General features: G+C 36.4%; 1 protein-coding gene across 3 annotated transcripts in view; it reads right to left on the bottom strand.

The window, feature by feature from the left end:
- MLLT3 (MLLT3 super elongation complex subunit) overlaps positions 1-16,718 on the bottom strand; it is a 264,020-nt gene that overhangs the window by 72,760 nt on the left and 174,542 nt on the right. For all 3 annotated transcript variants that reach the window (XM_054727310.1, XM_008145039.3, XM_008145040.3), the window contains exon 5: positions 1,665-2,372. In XM_054727310.1, coding sequence (XP_054583285.1) covers positions 1,665-2,372 — 708 coding nt within the window. The remainder of the gene's footprint in view (positions 1-1,664; positions 2,373-16,718) is intronic.

Here is a 16,718-nt window from a genome sequence, read left to right as displayed (position 1 = left end):
TTGACCATCTTGATAGACTAATCACAACCCAACTGCATCAGTGAACATTTCAGGTTGATTTGAAATAAAAATTAAACATACAAAAAAAGTTCCAAGTAGCATCTGCCTTAAGAACAAGTTTTGATTTAAAAGGAGAGGTAAAAAGCAAAGGAGGAAAAATAAATGCTTGAAATATTGGAACAAACCCATTAGCTCTCATCTCCATTTCACGAACTATAGTATTACACCTTTACCAAACACTGGGATGAATTACTCAATCACCAGGATTTTTTATGTTACTCTGCTCCTAATAATGACCTTCTATTTAAATTTCAAGATTAGCTCTAGAGAGTAGGGCGGAAGGAAGTGGTTTCTGGATGACTAGAGATGGGTATGGATGTCATGTCCTACTTCTGGCTGGTTTTCAACCCAAAACTGTGCAAACACAGGAGAGATAATCTGCTAGTAGGATCCCCTAAAGGTTGCCAGCATTTGAACTAGGAACATTTGTGAAGTGAACCCTGGGAACGAACAGAAAGAGAAGTAGTATTCTCAAATCACCAGCAATTTTTAGCCAGACATTTTCCTTGTCCATTGTCTGGAAATGTTGACAAGCTAATATGTGTAGATTATTAGGAATGATCATGACTGATAAGTAATGGTAGAAGGCCAAAATAAGAGAAAAAGGAAATGTGAGGAAGAGATAATCTCATAGTAAATAATGTCTCTAGCCAGTTCTCTAGAAACAGAATTGAATACCTTTTGAATTACTAACAGTCCTGTCTCTACAGCGTAAGATTTCTTACACTGATAGGTTAGGATAGATAACCTGAAAATCCCTTACAGCTCTGACATCTGTAATCATAAGTTTAAATCTCAACATCAGGTAACATTTGAGGGGATACTAGATGGCCTTTTGGGCACCCACAAAAGTTAGTCCCATTTTTTCAGGAAAAGAAACTTGCAATGAAGATCACAAGAAAAGTATTACTACTACAAGAAAACTAATAAGGAAAGTACAGTTGTACTTTTAAATCAGTCTGGAACATCTACAAAAAACAAAACAGTGGCTATACCATGAAAATAAATTAAATATTTTGTTTTCAAAGTACTGTCACCCGATTTCACAGGCACATATATATGTTAAAATTATCAAATTATATATGTATAGTGTATTGCTACATCAATTTTGCTAGATAAAACTGTTTAAAAATACTATCACCAGCTTTCCATTTATGTAAGCAAATTACTTCATTCCATTGATAAAATAGATCAACATTATAGCTCAACCCTAATATTTTCTAAGTTTCTCTTTTAAATTTACTATCCTTTGTATTCAAGTTTTATCGCCTTATTACTTTCCTAACTTGGCAATCACTGAAAAGCATAGTACCTAAGCTCTAATGACCATCTAAGTTTTTCTGCTGCTATTCAAATAACCATTACACTACTGAATATATCTTTCCTTTAACAACTTAAATTATACAGCCTAAAAATCTACAGATTTCCTAATGATTTCATTTCCTCCTTTCCATTAAGTTAAAGAAATTGATTTCTAGGCACTTCCATATCGCCACGTTATGGTGCAGCTGTCATTTTCTTCCCTCATTCTTTATCTTGAATCTATTTGAAATAAAATCTGAAAGCTCAGAAGGGGAAGGAGGGAAGCCAACAAGACTACTCACATCAGATTTAGAGGACATATTCTCCTCCGCATCAGAATCATTGGGGTCCACGATATCATCAAACGGCGGTAAAGTTGACTTCTTCTTCTCTGACGTCTCACTCTCAATTTTGACTTTTCCCATCTTGACATGAGATTTGTCTTTTATCTGTTTCTTGTCAGCTGAACAAGTGAGTATCAGCGGTGGCGCGCTAGAAAAACTTTTAAATAGAGCCTCTGAGCTACTCTTTTTCCTTTTTTTGGCTGAGAGTTCTTCAGAATCTGAAATGGGGGGCCTTTTACTAGGAGCCTTCTTATCTTGCTGTCCACTGGTGATAGTGAGTAAGTTACTGTCTGGTTTTGGCTCTTTTGACATGGGTTTAGGTTCCTTGAAGGCCATCTTAGGAACGATTTTTTCTTCTTTCAGTGGTTTATTTTCTTTGGGCTTCTTAGAGGATTCTTTGGAAGATTTGTTGTGATCCCTGGAAGGTTCTTTGAAGGCACTTTTATGTTCTCTGGAGTCTTTAGAAGGTTTTTCCTTGTGCTCCTTCATTAGTTTGTGAGGCTTTGAAAAACTGGTGCTGCTGCTGCTGCTGCTGCTGCTACTGCTGCTGCTGCTGCTGCTGCTGCTGCTGCTGCTACAGCTGCTGCTGCTGCTGCTGCTACTGCTGCTGCTGCTACAGCTGCTGCTGCTGCTGCTGCTGCTGGTATGAACACTCCTGTTAGGGTCCTGCAACAAGGAGAAGAAATGAGCCTCACAGCCAACATGCAACACAGAGGCAAAAGCTGCTTTCCTTGCGTTCCATCCGCACAAAATGATCCCTCTCTGATTGATCTCGAAGTCATTTTAATGGAAACCAACGACAGTATAAAAGGTGGAAATAGGGTGTGTGAGAAACTTGGTGAATGAGGGATACTATGGATCAAGCAATTTAATGAGGCAAGCTATTTTCTTAATCATGAGAAGCATGGCATTCTAAACATTTCAATTCAACCAATGTTTACTAAATGCTTGTTCTGAAAGATATAAAGATGGTTTAACACATGATTTTTTTAAATTTTTTAAATTTCTTTATTGATTAAGGTATCACATATTTGTCCTCATCCCCCCATTCCCATCCCACACCCCTCCCCACACATGCCCCCACCCCCCTGTTGTCCTTAACCGCTGGTTAGGCTCATATGCTTGCACACAAGTCCTTTGGTTGATCTCTCCCCTTTACCCCCACCCTCCCCTACCCTCCCTCTGAGGCCCGACAGTCTGATCCATGCCTCCTTGTTTCTGGGTCTGTTCTTGTTCATCAGTCTATGTTGTTCATTATTTCCCCTAGATGAGTGAGATCAACACATGACTTTTTAAAAATTTATTTTTTATTTTTCAATTACAGTTGATGTACCACATTATATTAGTGTCAGGTGTACAACCCAGTGATCAGACATTTATATAACTTAACAAAGTGATCACCCTGATAAATATAAGATCCATCTGACACCATATATAGTTATCACAATATTAGAGGCCCAGTGCACGAAATGTGTGTACGTGTAAGGTCCCTAGGCCTGGCCAGCAATCAGGGCTGATTGGGGCCTTTCGGCTGCCGGCCGGGACCTTCCTTCATTCTGCGTTGCCCCCTTGTAGTCAGCGCACATCATAGCAAGCAATCGAACTCCCGGTCTCCCGGTTAACTCCCAAGGGGACACTTTGCATATTAGACTTTTATATATATAGATTATTGACTATATTGCCTATGCTGTACATCTGCATGGCAATTTGTAACTACCAATTTGTACTTCTTAATCCCTTCACCTTTTTCTCCCATCCCCCAATAACCTCTCCCTCTGGCAAGCATCAAAATGTTCTCTGTATCTATGAGTCTGTTTCTGTTGTTATTCATTTGTTTGTTTTCTAGATTCCCCATATAAGTGAAATCACATGGCATTTGTTTTTCTCTGCCTGGCTTATTTCACTCAGCACAATACCCTCTATGTCCATCCATGTTTTTGCAGATGGCAAGATTTCCACATGCCCCACTCTTAATAATTGTGAGATATCTATGATTCATAGTTGCTAGAAGAGCCACCTATATAGTGCTATGACAACAAAAAGCAGAAGGTAAGTAATTCTGTTGGAGGTATTAGGGAAAGAAAAATTCAGAAATTTATTGAGAATTATTTAATTAAGTCCTCAAAGATAAGCAGTTAATACTAAAAAGATAAGAATGAAAAAGTACTTGAAGGAGAGCTCAAAAAATGGCAGCCAAATAGGCAGACCTGTCATGCACCTCCTCCCAGGGCCAGACTGGAAATATAACTAAATTGGAGAACATTCACTTGGAATTACCAACTGAGGTCCAGCTGAGGAGGAGACTTATACCAAGGAAGAACAGAAAACACCTGAAGGCCACTCCGCACTGACATATTCCTTCACCACCCCTTTTTTGTTTTGTTTTTATGGGGGGGGGGTGTCTGTTTGGTTGTTTTGTTCTTTTTCTCTTCATATTTTTTTCTTTTTTTCTATCATTCCTACTTTCTAGTCTCTTTCCTAATTTCCGCTTCTCTGTATTTGCTGTAGGGGTCTTGTGTAAGTTATAGTTTTGTTTATGTTTTACGTTTAGTTGTGTTGTATTTTGTTCTATTCTGTCAGCATTTCCACAACAGCTCACATGACGTGGTTGAGGATAAGCCACATAGTCAGCCAACCTGAGAGGAGATTCTATCCACAAACAGGACAATAACATTCAAGACCCAACTACAACAGGAAAACCCAAATAACTCTAGTAGGGGGCTTTCCTAGAACACCCAGCCCAGGAGATCTAAGAAAATGCACCACTGGGTACTACAAAACATCTACTACATAAGACTACCCCACAAAGTCTGGGAGGCATAGCAGTTTTATCTAATACATAAAAACAAATACAAAGGAGCAGCCATAACAGGGAGACAAAGAAACCACCCCCAAATGAAAGAAAAGGTGGAATAGTCAGGAAAGAAACTAAATGAAATGGAGGCAAGCAATTTGTCAGGTAAAGAATTTAGAGTAATGGTAATAAGGGTGCTCAAACAATTCAGTGAGAACTAAAAGAAACTTAACGAGAATTATAAGAAACTTAATGAGAATTATAAGGGACTTAAGAATAGCTACACTGACATGAAAATAGAGGTTGAAACCATGAATAAGGATCAATTGGAAATGAGGAATGACATAGCTGAAATAAAGTACACTCAGAAGGATTCTACATTAGGCTAGAAAAGCTGAGGACTGAATCAGTGAAATAGAAGACAAGGTAGAAAAAATACCCATTCAGAACAATAAATGGGAACATATTTAAAAGGCAGGAGGACAGATTAAGGAGATAACATGAAAAGTAACAGCATCCACATCATAGGAGGCCTAGAAGGAGAAGAATCCAAGCAAGGAATAGAGAATCTGTTTGCTGAAATAATGGCAGAAAATTTCCTTAACCTGGTGAAGGAAAATGCCATTAAGTTCAGGAAACACAGAGTCCCAGCCAAGATGAACCCCAAAAGACCCACACACAAGCTAATCATTATTAAAATGGCAAATATTAAAGACAAAGAAATAATCTTAACGGCTGCAAGAGAGAGACAGAAAGTTAACTAGAAGGGAACTCCCACTAGACTGTCAGCTGATTTCTCAATAGAAACACTTCAGGCCAGAAGGGAGTGGCAAGAAGTATACAAAATAATGAAAATCAAGGGACTAACTCCAAGACTACTCTATCCAACAAGGGTATCATTCAAAATCAAAGGTTAAATAAAGAGCTTCGCAGACAAAAAAAAAAAAGGCTAAAATAATTTATTACCACCAAACCAGCACTGCAAGAAATGCTAAAGGGACCGGTGTATGAAGAAGAAATAGAAAGAGAACACAGCATAAAGAGTAAGAATGGCAACAAATAAATACCTATAAATAATAACCTTATATATAAATGACTTAAATGCTCCAATTAAAAGACATAGAGTAGCAGAATGGATAAGAAAACATGACCCATATACTGTATATGCTGTCTACAAGAAAATCACCTCAGAACAAATGACTCACACAGAATGTAAGTGGAGGGATGGAAAAATGTTTTCCAGACAAATGGAAATGAAAAAAAAAAAAAAAAGCTGGGGTAGCAACACTCATATCTCACAAAATAGACTTCAAAGTGAAAGCCATAACAAGAGACAATGAAGGCCACTTCATAATACTAAAGGGATCAATCCAACACGAGGATATGACCCTGATAAATGTATATGCACACAATACAAGAAGATCCAAATATATTTTATAACTTCTGGAGAATTTTAATGGAGAGATAGACAGCAATACAAGAAGCATAGTAGGGAACTTTAACATTCCACTGATATCACTAGACAGATCTTCTAGACAAAAAAATCAACCAGGAAACAACGCTCCTAAATGACATAATAAATCAGATGGAATTGACATTTACAGAACATTTCACCCCAAAGCTACAGAATATACATTCTTCTCGAGTGCACATGGGACATTTTCAAAGATAGACCACATATTAGGACAAAAACTAAGTCTGTACAAGTTCAAGAAGACGGAAATTTTATCAAGCATCTTCTCGGTTCACAATGGCATGAAGTTAGAAATCAACTACAATAAAAACACTCAGGCCTGGGGGCATCGCTCAGTGGTTGAGCATCAACCTATGAACCAGGAGGTCATGGTTCAATTCCCAGTCAAGGGAATATGCCTGGGTTGCGGGCTCGATCCTCAGTGAGGACGTGCAGGAGGCAGCCAATCAAAGATTATCTCTCATCATAGATGTTTCTGTCTCTTTCTCCCTCTCCCTTCCTGTCTTGAAATCAATAAAAAAATATATATATATATATATATATTAAGAAAAAAAAGGGAAGAGTTATTTTAAAAAACCCCACTCAGAAACATTCAAACACATGGAGGTTAAATAGCATGCTATTAAATAATGAATGAGTTACCAAAGAGATCAACAAGTTACCAAAGTGAAGAGAGAAACCACTGCATGGGAGAACATATTTGCCAATAATACATCTGATAAGGGGTTAATTTACAAAATATATAAAGAACTCATACAACTTAACAAAAGGAAGATAAGCAATCTAATTAAAAAATGGGCATAGGTCCTAAATAGACACTTCTCCAAACTGGACATACAGAAGGCCAAGAGACATATGAAAAAATGCTCAAAGTCATTAATCAACCAAGAGATGCAAGTTAAAATGACAACGAGGTATCACCCCTCACCTGTTAAAATGGCTATCATCAACAAATCAACAAATGACAAGTGCTGGCGAGGATGTGGAGAAAAGAGAACTTTAGTACACTGCTGGTGGGAATGCAGACTAGTGCAGCCACTGTGGAAAACAGTATGGAGTTTTCTCAAAAAATTAAAATTTGAACTCCCATTTGACCCAGTGATCCACTTCTAGGAATATATCCCAAGAAATCTGAAACACTCATCAGAAAGAATATACACCCCTATATTCATAGCAGCATAATTTACAATAGCTAAAAAATAGAAATAGCCCAAGTGGCCATCAGCAGATGAGTGGATAAAAAAAGCTGTGGTATATTTACACAATGGAATACTACACAGTGGTAAAAAATGAACTCTTACTATTTGCAACAGCATGGATGGACTTGGAGAGTATTATGCTAAGCGAAATAAGCCAGTCAGAGAAAGATACGTATCACATGATCTCACTTATATGTGGAATCAATGAACAAAATAAACTGATGAACAAAATAAACTGATGAACAAAATAGATCTAGAGACATAGAACCATGGAAAATACTGATGAATTTCAGAGGGAAGGCAGGAGTGGGGAAGGTAGGGCGGGAGTGATTAGTTGGGGAATTTATATGTATATATGTATAGCCCATGGACACAGACAATAGTGTGGAGAAGTCTTGGGAGGGGTGGGGTAGAGGGGGTCAATGGGAAAAAAAAAAAACAAAAAACAAGGGGGACATCTGTAATACTTTCAACAATAAAGATAGATTTGAGATAAAAAGCAATTCTGTTTTTGTTATCCAAACTTCAGCACTTAAGGAATATGTCTCCCATCTACTAACCAAAAAAAAAGAAGAAGAAAAAGAAGGAGGAGGAGGAGGAGAAAAAGGAAGGAAGGAAGGAAGGAAGGAAGGAAGGAAGGAAGGAAGGAAGGAAGGAAGGAAGGAAGGAAGGAAGGAAGGAAGGAAGGAAAGGGAAGGGAAGCGAAGGGAAGGGAAGGGAAGGGAAGGGAAGGGAAGGGAAGGGAAGGGAAGGGAAGGGAAGGGAAGAAACGAAACCTAAAAGAATAAAGATTTCACTTAACAGTCATCAAAGGGATGGAAAGATTTTTACCAATTACTGTTGTGTGGTCATAAGGAAAGAGCTAATTGCTGTCTATTTTGTTTTAAATGTGTTACCAATTTTTTCACAAAAATACCTCAGAATATATAACTTTTCTATCTAGACACAAAATTTAAGCCCACACTTAGAATATTTGTGAATCTCTATCATTAACAGTAAGAATAAGAAACAGAAGTAAACCCTGGATGTGCAAAAACCCAAAACAATACTAAAAGAAGAGCTCTTTCTTGCTTACTTCCACCTCTAATGTAATCAAAGACAAATAAAAGTCCAAATTTCAACTGGAATTTATATCTTCAGGCTTGCTTATTATGTTTCACCTCTAACTCACCCACTTAAGGTTAATGATATGTGAACCAATCCTCTATTCCTTAAATATCTAACATGACACAAAAAGAATAAGTAGACAGGGACTATGCTTTTCAGTAACATGAACAATAAACTTACTGGATCTATGTGGAGGGGGGGGGGGCACGTATATGAGTATTAGAAAGTAATACCCAAAATGAAAAATTGTTGTTCTGTGTTAATAGGATCATGTATTTTTTCTTTTTACAATTTTTTTCTTACTTACTCGACAACAACAAAATGACACACATCAACTGTTCCATTTCTTTTTCTCAAGTGAACATTTGGTTTCAAAATTCTAAAATGGATAAAGTTACAAAGCAAAGACAAGCTTTTATGCATCAAACTAGATAATTCCTTACAAAACATTTTAATCTGAGTCTTAAAAGCAAAATGCTAAAGATAGTATTCATATTACTGAAACTACATTATTTTATAAATTCTATTACAAGACATTTCCTGGCATGTTAAGCAATACCATGAATAATTAAAATGAAGTATAATGGGCAAACTAAATTAAGGAAGAACATTTTGAAATCTAATATCCTTGAGTTTTCTTTTTTGTTGTTGTTAACTGGTTTGTTGACTCACTGAATTTTGGCAATTTGCAATCAGTATTCTCATTGTGGCTCCCAAACACCCAAGGTTTGCTACTCAATACTCAACTTTATGGATATTTTTATAAACATGACTTATAAAAATACCTACATAAATTTTAACCTACCAACATATATTCTAATGTTAAGCATTAAAAAATAGTAACATTTCAGCACCAACAAAAATAAAGGAACTTCTATATAGGGGTTCTTCCATGATTTATTTTTTAAATCCTTTTGTAGTACAAACTGGAATTCTTAACCCAAAGTACGTAGTGGTATATGACACAGAGTCTTGTGTCATAGAAAGTTCAAGTTCTCTACTTAATTACATACATGTGATGTTAAGTACAAAACCCCAAATTATATAACTTTTTACTTCCCGTGTTGGTCTAAGTTTTTAATGGCTACCATCGCCTTTTCACCTACCCAACAAATCTTAGTACAAGCAAATGACCCAACCATCCTTGTTCCTTCCATGTTACCAAAAAGCTTTCTATACCAGTAAGCTAAGACAACTCAGAGCTAAGAAGGGAAACATATTCAATAACAACACCTCAGACAAATAAAAATTTAGAAAATAAGATGAGAGAATGGTTTCTGTTTCATGGGTTTACATTTTCTGTGATCCATGGCAAAGTACAAATGTATGTCACCTAACTCCATATTCCTACAAGTCATAAATGCAAAGCAAAGACTTCTATACAAAGTCAGGAATTAAATTGTTACTAAAACGAAATGAAAGCTTTCCCTGAATTTTAGCCCATCTATCCTTATCTATTGGGAATCAAGTGATTGGCTTTTAAATTTTTTTAATGAACTATAAATCTCAATATGAAGTGCCACTCAGCAGCAGAGACTAATTACCATTCAATGTGAAGTTTACACATGTTGTATAATTCAAATCTCTTTGCCCGAGGCTGATTAAGACAAACTGAATATCAATATTAGGAGGAGCATGTGTGCATAATTCAAATCTCAAATATTTAAGGCAAATGACTGTTTAAATATAAATATACATGTATTTGTACTAACTTTACAACCTATGAATATAGGTTACAGTATTTTTTTTCCATCTACTCAGATTCTACTGAATGCTTCCTTGTTTCAGTTTTCTGGAACAGAATGGGCCTCTTTAATGTATAATCTCTTTTAATACTACTTGTTGGCAACCCCAAGCTTAAGAGAAGGTCAGAATAAGGTTTTCTAACTATATATGATTTTTAACTCCCATGTTATCACCATGTCTTCTTCCTAGTACCACTGATAACGACTATTCTCTAGCTCTTGTTTCTTCCTCTATCTATCCTCTTAATTTTGACCTCTATCCTACTTTAAGTGGCTTCTGCATTGTGCAAGATTTTCAGTTCATTCATATCTTATCCAGTAAAATTTGCATATAGACAAATAAACTTGCCTAGAAGATGTTTATTTATCCCAAACCAATAAACTCGCCTAGAAGAATTTATTTGCCCAAGGTAAAGGACACTTCCTAGAAACTGTAGTGTGGTGCAAGAGGTTAAGTATAGAAAGAGGTTGGGGAAACCATGATAGTCAAAAGACTGGCTTTCAAAACAGAAATCTCTTCTGTAATGTCATTAAACACTTGACAAATGGCCAAGGAGGATGAAATAGAATCTGAGGCCATGAATAAAGTATAAACATTCAGAATTCGGGAGAAAATAATAAACTTTGAATTTCACTTGCTTTCCCCCACTTAAATCCCAAATCCAACCCATTCACCTCTTCTTGAACAAGTCAGCTCTGGGAACCAGTGGAATTATAGTCATTTTCCGAGAGGCCTGGTACAGGATTGCTCTGCTCTGGGCTCCAAACAAGGCCCAGAAGAGTTCTGCATGTAGATAACGGCACTAGTGTGGCAGCCTCCCTGGCCTGAAAGGCGCTCAGGAGACACTCAGTAGAAGGGAGATTACAGTCTATTCCCGAGGCTAGGAATATACAGGACTTTCTATATCTTAAGTAAAGCTTACAATTTTTTATGTGCCCATGGAACACTGAGAAAAATCCATCATAAAATGAACTTCAAAATACTATTTTCAAAATGTTTGAATAGACTATACCGTTGATTATACTCTAATAAAATTAGAAAAGTAAAGACAAAGAAATCAGTCAAAAGAAAACAATGAAAAGAGCATTTGAAATTGAAATTTAAAAAAAATCTAAGAGCATAGCAAAACATATGCTCAAAGGAAAATGCATAGCCTTTATTGCATTCATTTCCAAAAGGAGAAAAGGGGGACCTGGGGGAGGAAAGATACACTGAGTACTCATTCTGAGAAATTAGAAATATCCACAAATATGAAAACAGTGTAACATATAATGAAGAAAGTAAAAGAAACAAATTTCACCAACACATACGCTTTAAAATAAAGGCCTTAAATGTATATTTAGGGTTCAAATTCAAAGGTGAAATTTATCAAGTTAATTCTGATTTAAAGAATTTATAAATATTTCAAAACAGGTAGGTAAAAACCAAAAGAAATACCTAAACAGTTCAAAATGGTTGAGTGTGTGTGTGTGTGTGTATGTGTGTGTGTGTGTGTGTGTATTATAGGGGGGAGAGGGATAATCAGTAACAGACTACTGATTATATTTATGAGCTTTTTAGCACCATTTGGCTTTATAATATGGATGTTTTATTTATAATTAATATTGTAAGACACTAAGATGGTGAAGCAGAAATCATTTCAACAATTGGTAGTACTAATAAAAACATGAACCAAATTTATTTAAACACCAAGGCCAGCTAGAGGCAATAAGACACAAAACTTAGCATTTATTAGTTAGTCAATGGTAAGGAACTAAAAGAACATTACACAGTAGAAGAAAAATGGCACTTGAGAATAGCAATGGGGGTCGTTCATTGAATAACAATCTAAATGGTCTGTACCTAAAAATAAAACTAAACACACAAATTGTTTATATACACACAAGAAAGAAAAAGAAGTCTTCTGTTACAGGTCACAGTGCTTTGAAGGATTTTACTTGTTTTGATTTTTTAAATCTACCCCCCAAAGCTTAGGGAAAATTAATAGAGCCATTTGTAGGCCTGACCAGGGAGGGGGTAGCCCACAATTTTAAGGACTTGAAGAATCACATCCTCAAATTCCTCAATTTGCCTGAATCTGTAAAAAAGACAGCCAATACAGATATAACCACACCTACAGAAACCCAGGTAAGTCTGCACTGTGCACAGTGACAGAAGATGCAGGAATCATCCTATCAGTTAAACATGAACCAATAAGTAACTTGAAGGAGAATCCAAAAATGATGTTCATCATTCAAGGTCAGAATCTAGACAATAATAACAGGTTCCCCTCAGTCATTCCTGGCTATGAGTCCTGCCAATTCATTGAGACAAACTGGCCTTGATAAGATGTACAAAGAACAGACACATTGGAGAACTGAGAAGCAAAAGCTATCCACTTGAGAAATTTAATGAGGAAGTCAATATAAACAACTATTCATTTTAGGAAGATCATCTACTAGCAATGTGGTAGGGAGGCTGGAATGGGTAGAGGGTGAGAAAAGAAAGGCCACTTAGATGACCACTGCACTGAGGGTTGGTGGTGGTCGCAGTAGTGACAGCTTACTGAACACATACTAGTCCAGACTCTGATGTCCGAGTTTTATAAAAAATTAAGTCAACAATCTTGTGAAGTTTGTATTAGCCATATTGTACAATGAGGAGACTGATTCACAAAACCCAATGTAACCAAAGACACACATGTAATCAGTGGTAGAACTGAGATTCAAGCCCAGGGTGTCCGGCCCTAATTCCCATATTCTGAACCACTATACTTCTATCAGGACAACTGGTTTCAAAACCAACTGCCAATCTTGCTAACGAAATCTGAGCTGGAAATGAAAGAAGGATGAGAAGAAAGGGGAGGGGCTTAGTGACTTTAAAACCGTGGTCGGCAAACTGTAGCTCGCGAGCCACATGCGGCTCTTTGGCCCCTTGAGTGTGGCTCTTCCACAAAATACGACGGCCTGAGCGAGTCTATTTTGAAGAAGTGGCGTTAGAAGAAGTTTAAGTTTAAAAAATTTGGCTCTCAAAAGAAATTTCAATCGTACTGTTGATATTTGGCTCTGTTGACTAAAGGGTTTGCCGACCACTACTTTAAAAGAACACCACTGAACATGCCTGCAAGTCTAGGCAGAACTACATAAAGGAAGTTCTATTTAGTTCCAGTAGAGGGGGTATAACTTTTTGGTAGGTGGCAAATATTCTGAAATCGAGGCTCTTCCTGTACGTTTCAAGTGACGTAAACTTTGAGTCTTTTATTACCAAATAAATATTTTAAACTTGACAGACAATAAAATTGTATTCAGAGGGCTTTGTGGGATATTGAAAAATCAACCTTTGATATAATAACCCTGCAGAACACGTTATCTCCAATTATTTTAAAGAATGTCACAAAACTGTAAGATACAAATCTCATTGCACAAATACTTTCAAAATCAATGTAAATATCTGCAACACTACATAATTTGAAATGACAAAAAATTTTTAGTGCTCAAATAAAATAAATGATCACTTTTCCCAAAGGATGATGTGGGAGAAGTCACTGTTAAGAAAATGAGAGGATCCTACAAGGGCCTCCATGGGAGGTATTTGGGAAGAAGAAATTTGAGAAATTTAGCACAAAAATAAGGAGGCAATAAAGAAAAACAAATATTTAAAGCCACAAAATAAATGATTTTATAAGAAAGGATAACGGTACACATCTTAGTTGTAAATAAATATTTTAACTAGTCATAGCTATAAATAATGTTTACTAATTTTCAACTTTTAGAAATTAACCTAATCAACTTGACTATTTGCTAAGGAACTTAAATTTCCTTGTCAGTAAAAGGGAGACCATATTACTTACACTATTATCAAAGTCAACTTGATGATTTAAAAAGTTTAATATATGTAAAGTGTCTTTATGTATATATGTATTACAATCTATACTAATAAAAGGGTAATATGCTAATTAGACAGGGAGACTTTCTGGAAGACCTTCTGGTCATCCTTCCAGACAAAGCCATGGTGGCGGGGCCAAGGCAGAGGCGGTGAGGGTCTATCAGGCCAGGAAGGGAGGGCAGTTGGGGGCGAGCAGGCTGGCAGGGGGGGCAGTTGGGGGCGATCAGGTCAGTGGGGGGGGGCAGTTGGGGGCGAGCAGGCAGGAAGGGGGGTAGTTGGGGGCGAGCAGGCTGGTGGGGGGGGGGCAAGCAGGCCAACAGAGGGGCAGTTGGGGGTGATCAGGTCAGCAAGGAGAGCCAGTTGGGGGCAAGCAGGCTGGCAGGCAGAGTGGTTAGGGGCTATCAGGCAGGCATGCAGGTGAGCAGGTAGGAGCCAGTGGTCCCAGATTGGAGAGGGTGCAGACCGGGCTGAGGGACACCCGCCACCCCTGTGCATGAATTTCGTGCACTGGGCCACTAGTATAATATATAACATATGTAATGTGCTTAGCACATAGAAGAAACAGTGTGGAAGTATTTTTGATTACTACCACTACTGTTACTGCTACTACAGAAAAGCACAAAAAACATAATTTGTATTACATAACACAATGTTGTCAACTGTGACAATGCAAAAGTAAATGTTTGGATGACAGAGAGGGTAGAAACAGAAATGGAGAGGGGAAAGAAACTCTTACAAATTTGAGAATGAAGAGAAACTGTTTACAGTTGGTAGAACAAGAAAAGAGTTCTATGTCCAATATCTAGAAAGTTATATACAAGATAGGCATTAAAAATGGTGTCATATTGGGAGGAAAAGGAGATGAAGCAAATGAGCTAGATTCTCGTGTAGCAAAAGAAGCATAGGCATACAAAGTAAAAACTTCTTATTTTTGGAAACTTTTGGCAGTAACACTAGAACTTAAAAAAAAAAAATAAATTAGTCAAGCAGTAGAACACAGTTAAAGTGTTTCCACCAGGAAGTGGGAAGGAGATTGGGGAAGAATATCAAAGGATTTTGCTAAATACTATCTTTTGCTATTTAATTCTTTTAAAGCATGTACATGCATTATTTTGATATAAAATAAATTTCTTCAGCCTCCCATGTATATTTTATATTCTCCCCAGCTTTCATTTTACTCATTTGCACTTCAGAGATTTTTGTGAAATAAATTTTGTGTTAGAGAAATTATTTAACGAAGTGACTGCTGTGTTCCTCTGTTTTAAAAGGAATTTCAATTTTCCTTCTAATGTGGTTTGAATGTTATTTTTTTTCCTTGTGCAAATTACAATCAAGCTCTATGCTACAGATTTAGTTTAGGATACTTAGATTGCATTTTGACTTTAATTCATTGTACTTATACTATTAAAAAATAAAGGAAATATAATTTATGAATCACATTTTCAAAATGCTCTTATTTATATACTATTCCATGACTTGCTATGGATTAAATTCTAAATTATAGTAAAATACTAGTAACAGAAAGTAGAAGACTTTAAAGATTTAAGTAAACTTCTAATTACTTTTGTGGTTTGAAACTAGAAACTTGAAGTAAGATCACTTCTCTTTTCAGGTTTATGTATATTTAGCTTTGTACAATTTCTGTTTTCTTACATAAGCTTTAAAATATATTGGACTTGTATGCATGCATATAAGCATAACCAATGGACGCAAGACACTGGGAGGGGGGTGAGGGCATGTGCCAGCGGGTAAGGGAGGCTGGGGGAAGGTCAATTGGAAAAAAAAAAAAAGGAGACATATGTACTACTATTTTTAATACTTTAAACAATAAAACACACACACACACACACACATAAATACATAAATAAATAAATAAATAAATAAATAAATAAATAAATAAAATATATTGGCCAGATCATTCTACTCCTCGGCCTGAGAACTAGTTGCTAATGAGGATTGACAAATAGTATTTACTCACAGAAAATAGTCAATCTTCAGTGTACACTACTACAGCACGGTAGTTGAAAGGATAAGATAGAAAATAGTGCCTGGCACAGAAAAATTCAATATATCTATTCCATAAATAAAAATAACAAAATTAAAATAACAAATATCTAATGAGAGACTCAGAAAAATACAGAATATAGGTAACAAAATGGCTGAGAATTTTCCAAAATTAGATAAAGTCATGAATCCACAGAAAGAGTAAGTACAATATAAAATATATAAATACATTAAAAAGGAATTTACTCCTAGACACACTGTGCTAAAAATGAAAAACTCTAAAGACAAAAAGGAGTAAGAAACAAGAAAATACCTATTGAAAAAGGAATACGTAAATAAGTGGTATGCTATAGCAGCTAGCTAAATAAGCTTACAAGAGCCAACTGTTACATTTTCAAGAATTCTATGAGCCTGTTTTGAAACAAGCCTATTATTAAAAGTTAAATTATACCCCAGCTGGCGTGGCTCAGTGGTTGAACATCAACCTACGAACCAGGAGGTCATGGTTCGATTCCCAGTCAGGGCACATGCCCAGGTTGCAGGCTCAATCCCTAGTGGGGGCTTGCAGGAGGCAGCAATCAATGATTCTCTCTCATCATTGATATTTCTCTCTCTCTCTCCCTCTCCCTTCCTCTCTGAAATCAATTTTTAAATTTTTTTAAAGTTAAATTATACAAATGTACAAGTAGAAAAATATTAAAAACAGAGGTAATAGATGAAACTCATCACTTCCTAATTATCTGTGCTCTAGGTAATTATGTTTATTAATCAGGATGGTGAAAATACTTCATAATTGTGTGCTACTTCATATCTCTTCCCAACTC

This window comes from Eptesicus fuscus, chromosome 15 (assembly GCF_027574615.1).
Source record: "Eptesicus fuscus isolate TK198812 chromosome 15, DD_ASM_mEF_20220401, whole genome shotgun sequence".
Taxonomy (NCBI): Eukaryota; Metazoa; Chordata; class Mammalia; order Chiroptera; family Vespertilionidae; genus Eptesicus; species Eptesicus fuscus.
This window is presented reverse-complemented; position numbering and strand designations above follow the sequence as displayed.